The sequence below is a fragment of the Rattus norvegicus genome, chromosome 2 (assembly GCF_036323735.1).
Source record: "Rattus norvegicus strain BN/NHsdMcwi chromosome 2, GRCr8, whole genome shotgun sequence".
NCBI lineage: Eukaryota > Metazoa > Chordata > Mammalia > Rodentia > Muridae > Rattus > Rattus norvegicus.
This window is the reverse complement of record NC_086020.1, coordinates 8826848-8839021: the sequence shown is the minus strand read 5'-3', so window position 1 is coordinate 8839021 and position 12174 is coordinate 8826848. Positions and strand designations below refer to the sequence as shown.

Below are 12174 nucleotides of genomic sequence, written 5' to 3'. Positions count from 1 at the left end.
AAGCTTAAGTCCAAGTGGATCAAGGACCTCCACATCAAACCAGATACACTCAAACTAATAGAAGAAAAGGTGGTGAAGCATCTGGAACACATGGGCTCTGGAGAAAATTTCCTGAACAAAACACCAATGGCTTATGCTCTAAGATCAAGAACCAACAAATGGGAAATCATAAAACTGCAAAGCTTCTGTAAGGCAAAGGACACTGTTGTTAGGACAAAGTGACAACCAACAGATTGGGAAAAGATCTTGACCAATCCTACAACTGATAGAGGGCTTATATCCAAAATATACAAAGAACTACAAAGAAGTTAGACCGCAGGGAGACAAATAACCCTATTGAAAAATGGGGTTCAGAGCTAAACAAAGAATTCACAGCTGAGGAATGCCAAATGGCTGAGAAACACCTAAAGAAATGTTCAACATCTTTAGTCATAAGGGAAATGCAAATCAAAACAACCCTGAGATTTCACCTCACACCAGTGACAATGGCTAAGATCAAAAACTCAGGTTACAACAAATGCTGGCAAGGATGTGGAGAAAGAGGAAAACTCCTCCATTGTTGGTGAGGTTGCAGACTGGTACAACCATTCTGGAAATCAGTCTAGAGTTTCCTCAGAAAACTGGACATTGAACTACCTGAGGACCCAGCTATACCTCTTTTGGGCATATACCCAAAAGATGCTCCACTATGTTCATAGCAGCCTTATTTATAATAGTCAGAAGCTGAAAAGAACCCAGATGCCCTTCAACAGAGCAATGGATACAGAAAATGTGGTACATCTACACAATGGAATATTACTCAGCTATCAAAAACAATGACTTTATGAAATTCATAGGCAAATGGAGGCAACTGGAAAATATCCTGAGTGAGGTAACCCAATCATAGAAAAACACACATGGTATGCACTCATTGATAAGTGAATATTAGTCAAGTGCTCGAATTACCCTAGATGCACAGAACACATGAAAATCAAGAAGGATAATGAAAATGTGGATGCTTCACTCCTTTAAAAGGGGAACAAGAATACCATTAGGAGGGGATAGGGAGGCAAAGTTTAGAACAGAGGCAGAAGGAACACCCATTCAGAGCCTGCCCCACATGTGGCCCATACATATACAGCCACCAAACTAGATAAGATGGATGAAGCAAAGAAGTTCAGGATGACAGGAACCGGATGTAGATCTCTCCTGAGAGACACAGCAAGAATACAGCAAATACAGAGGCGAATGCCAGCAGCAAACCACTGAACTGAGAATGGGACACCCATTGAAGGAATAAGAGAAAGGACTAGAAGAGCTTGAAGGGGCTCGAGACCCCATATGAACAACAATGCCAAGCAACCAGAGCTTCCAGGGACTAAGCCACTACCTAAAGACTATACATGGACTGACCCTGGACTCTGACCTCATAGGTAGCAATGAATAGCCTAGTAAGAGCACCAGTGGAAGGGGAAGCCCTTGGTCCTGCCAAGACTGAACCCCCAGTGAACGTGATTGTTGGGGGGAGGGAAGTAATGGGGGGAGGATGCGGAGGGGAACACCCATATAGAAGGGGAAGGAGGGGTTAGGGGGATGTTGACCTGGAAACAGGGCTAGGGAATAACAATCAAAATGTAAATAAGAAATACCCAATTTAATAAAGATGGAAAAAGAAAAAATAATAAAATAATGATAAATAATAATAAAAAAAGAAAATGCCATTCATCGGTCTTAAAATTCTTAGTTTTATTTAGCTGAATTGCCTGTGAGATGGTTTCTTTAGTAGATAGTTCCAAAAGGAGCTAATGTGGTTACCTTTATTTGACTCTTTCCATGTGGAATCTCTTGGAATATAATTCCATTCTCGTGGAATACTCTGAAGCAGATGATCAGGAACAGGGGGCTTGTTTAGCTTTGTCTCGCTGTTTCTCCAACATTTCACCATGGATATTATTTGTTGCACAGTGTCCTTGACGGAGTCAATCAGTGCCAGTCTCAGACAGCGGATAACTTCTGGCTGTGACTCTGTGAATGCCGAGACTTTAAAATCAAAGAGCATATTATGGTTAGCAGAGCCTGGTCACCAGCTGTACCTTGTTCCTCTGGGAATACTGTCTCATGTAGTTACCTAGTTTAATCTACAGAAGAGAGCTGGACTTAATTAGAAAATCATATAATTGAGAATCATCTCATAAACCATTTGAACTAGAGGTCTTCCATACCTAGTAATGAACGAATGCCAATTAAGACCATGGTAAGCAGGGGGCTGACTTCTAGATTTGAACTCTGGTGGTGGGACAGGAACTATATAACCTTTAGAGAGAACACTTGTTGATAATGCTAAAGTCTCTAAGATGCTGTAGCTTTAGTGGTAGAGTGCTTGCACCTGTAAGATCCTGGGCTTCAACCCTACACACAAGTGCTGGGAAAGAAAAATCATAGCACAAGTAAATTCCACAAAGCTCTCACATTTTATTCAAATATTGACTCACTCTTTTCCATGAAACTAAATACTAAGAAACTGAGACTCTGTAAAAACCTAAAGAAATATAAGAAAATCATCGAAATGTCCAATTAGCTCTCCTATGTTCACTTTCACAAAAAAGCCTAAAACTACACATCAGGTTAGAAAAGAGTAAGGCACACTCACATACACAGACACACACACGCACACACGCACGCACGCACGCACGCACGCATGCACACACTACACAGCATGTTAGAAAAGAGTAAAGCACACAGACACACACACACACACAAAGTTAAAATAGGTGCTAAGATTTCCAAGAGACATAGTGTAGAGAGAGAATCGAGACACAGTGTAGAGAGAGAATCGAGACACAGTGTAGAGAGGGAATCGAGACACAGTGTAGAGAATCGAGACACAGTGTAGAGAGAATCGAGACACAGTGTAGAGAATCGAGACACAGTGTAGAGAGAATCGAGACACAGTGTAGAGAGAATCGAGACACAGTGTAGAGAGAGAATTGAGACACAGTGTAGAGAGAATTGAGACACAGTGTAGAGAGAGAATCGAGACACAGTGTAGAGAGAGAATCGAGACACAGTGTAGAGAGAGAATCAAGACATAGTGTAGAGAATCGAGACACAGTGTAGAGAGAGAATCGAGACACAGTGTAGAGAGAATCGAGACACAGTAGAGAGAGAATCAATCGAGACAGTGTAGAGAGAATCGAGACACAGTGTAGAGAGAGAATCAAGACATAGTGTAGAGAGAGAATCAAGACACAGTGTAGAGAGAGAATCGAGACATAGTGTAGAGAATCGAGACACAGTGTAGAGAATCGAGACACAGTGTAGAAAGAGAATCGAGACACAGTGTAGAGAGAGAATCGAGACACAGTGTAGAGAGAATCGAGACACAGTGTAGAGAGAGAATCGAGACACAGTGTAGAGAGAATCGAGACACAGTAGAGAGAGAATCGAGACAGTGTAGAGAATCGAGACACAGTGTAGAGAGAGAATCGAGACACAGTGTAGAGAGAGAATCGAGACACAGTGTAGAGAGAATCAAGACACTGTAGAGAGAGAATCAAGACATAGTGTAGAGAGAGAATCGAGACACAGTGTAGAGAATCGAGACACGGTGTAGAGAGAATCGAGACACAGTGTAGAGAGAGAATCGAGACAGTGTAGAGAATCGAGACACAGTGTAGAGAGAATTGAGACACAGTGTAGAGAGAGAATCAAGACATAGTGTAGAGAGAGAATCGAGACACAGTGTAGCGAATCGAGACACAGTGTAGAGAGAGAATCCAGACACAGTGTAGAGAGAATCGAGACACAGTGTAGAGAGAATCGAGACACAGTGTAGAGAGAGAATCGAGACATAGTGTAGAGAGAGAATCAAGACAGTGTAGAGAGAATCAAGACAGTGTAGAGAATGTGCACAGTCCCACCTTGCAGTTGCTGTAGCTGCTTATACATTAATTCTACTTAATCAACAAACAAGAGTAAAACAAAAAAGAAGTGTCACTCAGTAGTAGTTTCTAATTTCATTTTTCTGTCATAAATGTTAATTTTCATATTAAATGTACTGAAACAGAAGCATAAAAACACAAAACTTGGGTTGTAGCCTATAATTTAATGAATTTGTTATCATCTAATTTTATATTTCAAATCAATACCACCATATGAAAAACCATTTGATACAGGAGGAGCCTCTGTTCATATCTACAAAACCTGAGAGAAAAGGGATGGACAAGGTTTCTTGGTTGTTTCTTGATTGGGTTATTTCAAGACAGACATTCTCTGTTAGCTTTGGCTGTCTTGGAACTGACTCTGAAGCCTCGGTAGTCCAGGCTGGCCTCGAACTCACAGAGATCAGCCTGCTTCTGCCTCGTGAGTGCTGGGATTAAAGGTGTGTACCACCACTGCTCACTGAAGGAAGGTATTTAAAGTTTTACTTACTTTTCATGTTTTATGACTTTTATTTAAAACTCTTTGGAGGAAAATAACATATTTCACAGACAAGTACATAAGAAAATCAATGATAACTGTGGGTCCACTATTTTCCCCTACAATGTAACACTTAGGGGTTCTTAGGAGGGAACTGAAAGATGTCATAACTCAAGTGAGCCTCAGGCTCATAGCAGAGCTTCCTCGAGGTATAAAAACCAGGTTGTACACATTGGTATTTGGGTTAAGAAAATACACATTTTTCAATTGTTACAGGAATAATTTTTTTTAAAATTGTCATTTCAGACCTAATAGAGCATACAAAAACAAAAGAAACTTTATTAAAATTTTCCTTAATTTCAAAGAATAAAAACATAAGCAATTAAGAAATTTTCATGCATGTTCAAAGAAAATGTTCTATGTGACCGAGAATACCAATCAAGAATTTAATACTTGAAGAATAATAAGTAGCATTTGAAGCATGGGGCTAACTGATTATCATTGTTTAGGAGAATTCAGAAGGAGCTCAAACAGCAGGGAATTGTGGGCTCTGATGGCTGTTTAATTCCTGTTCCTTAACAACCAAATCTGGAGCAAATCATTTTTTGTATGTATGTATGTTACTAAGAAATCTACCTCTTGGGCTGGAGATGGCTCAGTGCTTAAGAACACTGGCTGCTCTTCCAGAGGACCCAGCAACTGCATGGTGGCTCACAACCACCTGCAATGAAATCTGGTACTCTCTTCTGGCACTCAGGTCTATAAGTAGGCAGAACATAATAAACAAATAAATCTTGTGTTTTCTTTTTTCTTTTTTTTTTTTTTGGAGCTGAGGACCGAACCCAGGGCCTTATGCTTGCTAGGCAAGCGCTCTACCACTGAGCTAAATCCCCAACCCAATCTTGTGTTTTCAAAAAAAAAAAAGAAACAAACAAACAAACAAAGGAAGGAAGAAACAAAGAAAGAAATCGGCATCTCCTTTGGAGAATCGAGAAGCAGTGTGTGAATGCAAGAAAATTAAGAGATAAAGTTTTGAAAGGATAATTGCTACAGCATCCTCACATGACAGATTCTGGTTTTGAGCCCAGCATATGAAGTTATCTTTGGCAATGTCATAAGGATAATGAGCAGAGAAGATGAACAACAATGACTTCAACACTAAGTCATAAGAAGGCCACAGTCACAGTCCAAGAAGTCTGGAAACCGCATGGCTCTGAGCCAGTCAAAGCTTCCACACGGAGCCTAAGTAACACTAAGGCAGGGGATAAGAAAACAGAGGCTGAAAACAAACCCACTGACGTCAAAGAGAAGTGGAGGAAAGTGATAAAGACAGTAGCCTCTACGCTTTCACCTCTTTATCCCCAAGAGACCAAAAGAGGAAACTAAAATGGGATATTAAGGCTGAAGCAAGGTGGCAACTATTACCTGACCTAAAGGTAAGCACTCAATGAACACTTCAGATATACAGCACCCTACCTTTAATATTCTGTGTTGGTGAAGTAAGGCATAATAGCACACATGGAAACATATACTATTGTCATCCCAATGGGTAGAAATGCTCAGTGGGTAAAAAAGCTAACCATACAAGTCTGGCAGCCAAGGGTTTGTTTCTTCAATTCAAGAGCACAACACGAAACAATAACATGGTAGCACATGTCTAGAATCTCAACATTTATATGTGAGATGAGAGACTGAGACTGAAGAATCATTTGGAAGCTTGAGGACCAAGTAGAATGGAGTATTAACATAGCAGCAGAGAACAAGGAAGACCATGACTTAAAACAAGGTAGAAGGATCAATCAACAGAAGTTTTCTGATCAGCACACACACACACACACACACACACACACACACACACACACACACAAACACTCACATGTACATGCATGCACACACACACTGTGGTACATGTACATGCACACATACCACAAGTATATAGTTATGCATACACACATGTTATGCATACACACATACACACATGAAGCATATTAACTTTGAAGAGAAAAGCATTATATTTGTAATAATGGGTGCCCACATATCTAAATAAAAATAACGGATAGTTTGGTCTATTGCTGTCTTAGTTTGCTTTCTATTGTTGTATTAAAAGCCTATGACCTTTTGGGGGCAATGTGGGGAGGAAAGATGTATTTCATCTTGCACTTCAGGCAATACACTGCCCTTAGAAAGTCAACACAGGTACTCAAGCATGGCAGAAACCTGGAAGTAAGAATTGAAACAGAGACTATGGAGAAGCATAGTTACTGGTGCTCTCTTTGTCTTCCTCATCTGGCTTTCTTATACTACCTAGGAGCACTTGCCCTGGAGTGGCACTGCCCACTGAGAGCTGGGCCCTTCTACACCAATCTGAATTAAGGAAATTACCTACAATTAAAGGCTCACTCCATGAGATGGAACCCATTCCTGAGAATGTTCAGGGGGCCATGAACCTGGGACAAGATAGGACATTGGCTCAGAACAGAATAGTTCTGTTAGAGAAATAGAGCAGTAAAATGACCCCTAACTATATTCTGCTATACTCTAGTGTGTCGCTCAGTCACATTCACAGAAGCTTAATCCTAGAGTATGTAGAAGGAAACAAAAAGAGACCCACAACTGGAAAATGTGCTAACTCTGAAAGACCTTGGAACATTCAGTCCTAAATGGGGTATCTCCCTCAAACTCCTTCCCTCAGGGCCAGGGCAAACAAACAAACAAAACAAAACAAACAAAAAAAATCAAAGAGCCAGGAGTGATGGAAGACAGCAGTGAAAAATGTTCTCCTGTCACAACAGGACTGGTGAGCGCACGGAGACTGTGGCAGCCAGCACAAGGTCTGCACATTTCTGAGTCAGAATGCTGGGGGGAGGGCAGGGGAGACAAGATCTGCCGTCCCCAACTTAGGAACCATCTCCAAGTGGCAACTGCTCGCAAAGGAAAAAAGTTTTCTTCAGTGGAGTTTCGTGGGTGTACAAACCACGTTCATCTACTGAAGGGCCCAGACCTAGCAGTGGATGATATTTTGTCTTGTCATGGTTTATCTCGGCATTTTTTAACATTAAAAATATTTTGTTTGGGGGTTGGGGATTTAGCTCAGTGGTAAGTGCTTGCCTAACGAGTGCAAGGCCCTGGGTTCGGTCCCCAGCTCTGAAAAAAAAAAAAAAAAAGAAAACCAACCAACCAAACAAACAAACAAAATTTATTAAAAATATTTTGTTTGTATATTACGGCTTCTGTTTTTGTATATATGGATTGTGTGTGTGTGTGTGTGTGTGTGTGTGTGTGTGTGTGTGTGTGTGTGTTGGGTACATGTAGTTCTCATGATTTTTCTTTGTTCTTTAATTCTTTTCATGTTCAGTGTTTGTTTTGTTCTGTTTTGGGTTTTGTTTGTTTGTTTGTTTTTGCCTGTTTGTTTTAAAGAGGGTTTGTAAGGGTGAGGAGATGGGAAGGTTCTGGGAAGAGATGGAGGAGGAGAAACCGTGATTACAATATACTGTATAAAAATCTATTTTTAATTGAAAAAGCAAAAGTCCTACAGACTTGCCTATAGGCAATCTGGATGGAGGAAGTTTCCCAATTGAGGGTCTGTCTTCACATGCCTCTAGCTTATGTCAAGTGACATTAGTTAATCAGTTTACAGAATACGTGTATCACAAAATACTTGTAATAACTTACTAATATTTTATAGGTTAAAAAAGCTAAATATAGACCCGCGGATCCCAGCCTGCAGCAGCTCTCTGCTCCCAGACCCCATGGGAGAGAGACCTCACCGCCTGGTCAGGTGGGCACTCCTGAGGCTGCAGAGCGGAAGAGACCACCAACACTGCCCACCCCTACCCACATCCCTGGCCCTGGAGGAAACTGTATAAGGCCTCTGGGTTCCCGTAGGGGAGGGCCCAGGAGCGGCAGGACCCCTGCGCCTGAGACACTGCCTGAACCTGAAGGAACAGACTGGATAAACAGTTCTCTGCACCCTAATCCCGTGGGAGGGAGAGCTAAACCTTCAGAGAGGCAGACACGCCTGGGAAACCAGAAGAGACTGCACTCTGCACACATCTCAGACGCCAGAGGAAAACACCAAACGCCATCTGGAACCCTGGTGCACTGAAGCTCCCGGAAATGGCGGCGCAGATCTTCCTGGTTGCTGCTGCCGCAGAGAGCTCGTGGGCAGCACCCCGCGAGCGAACTTGAGCCTCAGAGCCACAGGTAAGACCAACTTTTCTGCTGCAAGTGACCTGCCTGGTGAACTCAAGACACAGGCCCACAGGAACAGCTGAAGACCTGTAGAGAGGAAAAACTACACGCCCGAAAGGAGAACACTCTGTCCCCTAACTGGCTGAAAGAAAACAGGAAAACAGGTCTACAGCATTCCTGACACACAGGCTTATAGGACAGTCTAGCCACTGTCAGAAATAGCAGAACAAAGTAACACTAGACATAATCTGATGGCGAGAGGCAAGCGCAGGAACCCAAGCAACAGAAACCAAGACTACATGGCACCATCGGTGTCCAATTCTCCCATCAAAACAAACATGGAATATCCGTTCACACCAGAAAAGCAAGATCTAGTTTCAAAATCATATTTGATCATGATGCTGGAGTACTTCAAGAACGACGTGAAGAACTCCCTTAGAGAACAAGTAGAAGCCTACAGAGAGGAATCGCAAAAATCCCTGAAAGAATTCCAGGAAATCATAAATAAACGAGTAGAAGCCCATAGAGAGGAGTCACAAAAATCCCTGAAAGAATTCCAGGAAAACATAAATAAACAAGTAAAAGCCCATAGAGAGGAGTCGCAAAAATCCCTGAAAGAATTCCAGGAAAACACAATCAAACAGTTGAAGGAATTAAAAATGGAAATAGAAGCAATCAAGAAAGAACACATGGTAACAACCCTGGATATAGAAAAACCAAAAGAAGAGACAAGGAGCTGTAGATACGAGCTTCACCAACAGAATACAAGAGATGGAAGAGAGAATCTCAGGAGCAGAAGATTCCATAGAAATCATTGACTCAACCGTCAAAGATAATGTAAAGCAGAAAAAGCTACTGGTCCAAAACATACAGGAAATCCAGGACTCAATGAGAATTTCAAACCTAAGGATAATAGGTATAGAAGAGAGTGAAGACTCCCAGCTCAAAGGACCAGTAAATATCTTCAACAAAATCATAGAAGAAAACTTCCCTAACCTAAAAAAAGAGATACCCATAGACATACAAGAAGCCTACAGAACTCCAAATAGATTGGACCAGAAAGAAACACCTCCTGTCACATAATAGTCGAAACACCAAACGCATAAAATAAAGAAAGAATATTAAAAGCAGTAAGGGAAAAAGGTCAAGTAACATATAAAGGCGGACCTATCAGAATCACACCAGACTTTTCGCCAGAAACTATGAAGGCCAGAAGATCCTGGACTGATGTCATACAGACCCTAAGAGAACACAAATGCCAGCCCAGGTTACTGTATCCTGCAAAACTCTCAATTAACATATATGGAGAAACCAAGATATTCCATGACAAAACCAAATTTACACAATATCTTTCTACAAATCCAGCACTACAAAGGACAATAATGGTAAAGCCCAACATAAGGAGGCAAGCTACACCCTAGAAATAGCAAGAAACTAATCGTCTTGGCAACAAAACAAAGAGAAGAAAAGCACACGAACATAACCTCACATCCAAATATGAATATAACAGGAAGCAATAATCACTATTCCTTAAAATCTCTCAACATCAATGGTCTCAACTCCCCAATAAAAAGACATAGATCAACAAACTGGATACACAATGAGGACCCTGCATTCTGCTGCCTACAGGAAACACACCTCAGACAAAAAAGACAGACACTACCTCAGAGTGAAAGGCTGGAAAACAAATTTCCAAGCAAATGGTCAGAAGAAGTAAGCTGGAGTAGCCATTCTAATATCAAATAAAATCAATTTTCAACTAAAAGTCATCAAAAAAGATAAGGAAGGACACTTCATATTCATCAAAGGAAAAATCCACCAAGATGAACTCTCAATCCTAAATATCTATGCCCCAAATACAAGGGCACTACATACGTAAAAGAAACCTTACTAAAGCTCAAAACACACATTGCACCTCACACAATAATAGTAGGAGATTTCAACACCCCACTCTCATCAATGGACAGATCATGGAAACAGAAATTAAACAGAGACGTGGACAGACTAAGAGAAGTCATGAGCCAAATGGACTTAACATATATTTATGGAACATTCTATCCTAAAGCAAAAGGATATACCTTCTTCTCAGCTCCTCATGGTACTTTCTCCAAAATTGACCATATAATTGGTCAAAAAACAGGCCTCAACAGGTACAGAAAGATAGAAATAATCCCATGCGTGCTATCAGACCACCACGGTCTAAAACTGGTCTTCAATAACAATAAGGGAAGAATGCCCACATACACGTGGAAATTGAACAATGCTCTACTCAATGATAACCTGGTCAAGGAAGAAATAAAGAAAGAAATTAAAGACTTTTTAGAATTAAATGAAAATGAAGGTACAACATACCCAAACTTATGGGACAGAATGAAAGCTGTGCTAAGAGGAAAACTCATAGCTCTGAGTGCCTGCAGAAAGAAACAGGAGAGACCATATGTCAGCAGCTTGACAGCACACCTAAAAGCTCTAGAACAAAAAGAAGCAAATACACCCAGGAGTAGTAGAAGGCAGGAAATACTCAAACTCAGAGCTGAAATCAGCCAAGTAGAAACAAAAAGGACCATGGAAAGAATCAACAGAACCAAAAGTTGGTTCTTTGAGAAAATCAACAAGATAGATAAACCCTTAGCCAGACTAACGAGAGGACACAGAGAGTGTATCCAAATTAACAAAATCAGAAATGAAAAGGGAGACCTAACTATAGAGTCAGAGGAAATTCAAAAAATCATCAGATCTTACTATAAAAGCCTATATTCAACAAAACTTGAAAATCTACAGGAAATGGACAATTTCCTAGAAAGATACCAGGTACCGAAGTTAAATCAGGAACAGATAAACCAGTTAAACAACCCCATAACTCATAAGGAAATAGAAGCAGTCATTAAAGGTCTCCCAACCAAAAAGAGCCCAGGTCCAGACGGGTTTAATGCAGAATTCTATCAGACCTTCATAGAAGACCTCATACCAATATTATCCAAACTACTCCACAAAATTGAAACAGATGGATCACTCCCGAATTCCTTCTATGAAGCCACAATTACTCTTATACCTAAACCACAAAGATCCAACAAAGAAAGAGAACTTCAGACCAATTTCCCTTATGAATATCGACACAAAAATACTCAATAAAATTCTGGCAAACAGAATCCAAGAGCACATCAAAACAATCATCCACCATGATCAAGTAGGCTTCATCCCAGGCATGAAGGGATGGTTTAATATACGGAAAACCATCAACGTGATCCATTATATAAACAAACTGAAAGAACAAAACCACATGATCATTTCATTAGATGCTGAGAAAGCATTTGACAAAATTCAACACCCTTCATGATTAAAGTCCTGGAAAGAATAGGAATTCAAGGCCCATACCTAAACATAGTAAAAGCCATATACAGCAAACCAGTTGCTAACATTAAACTAAATGGAGAGAAACGTGAAGCAATCCCACTAAAATCAGGGACTAGACAAGGCTACCCACTCTCTCCCTACTTATTCAATATAGTTCTTGAAGTTCTAGCCAGAGCAATCAGACAACAAAAGGAGGTCAAGGGGATACAGATCGGAAAAGAAGAAGTCAAA

The 12174-nt window shown here is 40.7% G+C and overlaps 1 protein-coding gene across 17 annotated transcripts in view; it reads right to left on the bottom strand.

The window, feature by feature from the left end:
- The window catches only part of Kiaa0825 (KIAA0825 homolog), a 561052-nt gene that overhangs the window by 328287 nt on the left and 220591 nt on the right, over positions 1 to 12174 (bottom strand). For all 17 annotated transcript variants that reach the window (XM_017591153.3, XM_017591158.3, XM_063281463.1 and 14 more), the window contains one exon: positions 1795 to 2019. In XM_017591153.3, the coding sequence (XP_017446642.1) occupies positions 1795 to 2019 (225 nt within the window). The remainder of the gene's footprint in view (positions 1 to 1794; positions 2020 to 12174) is intronic.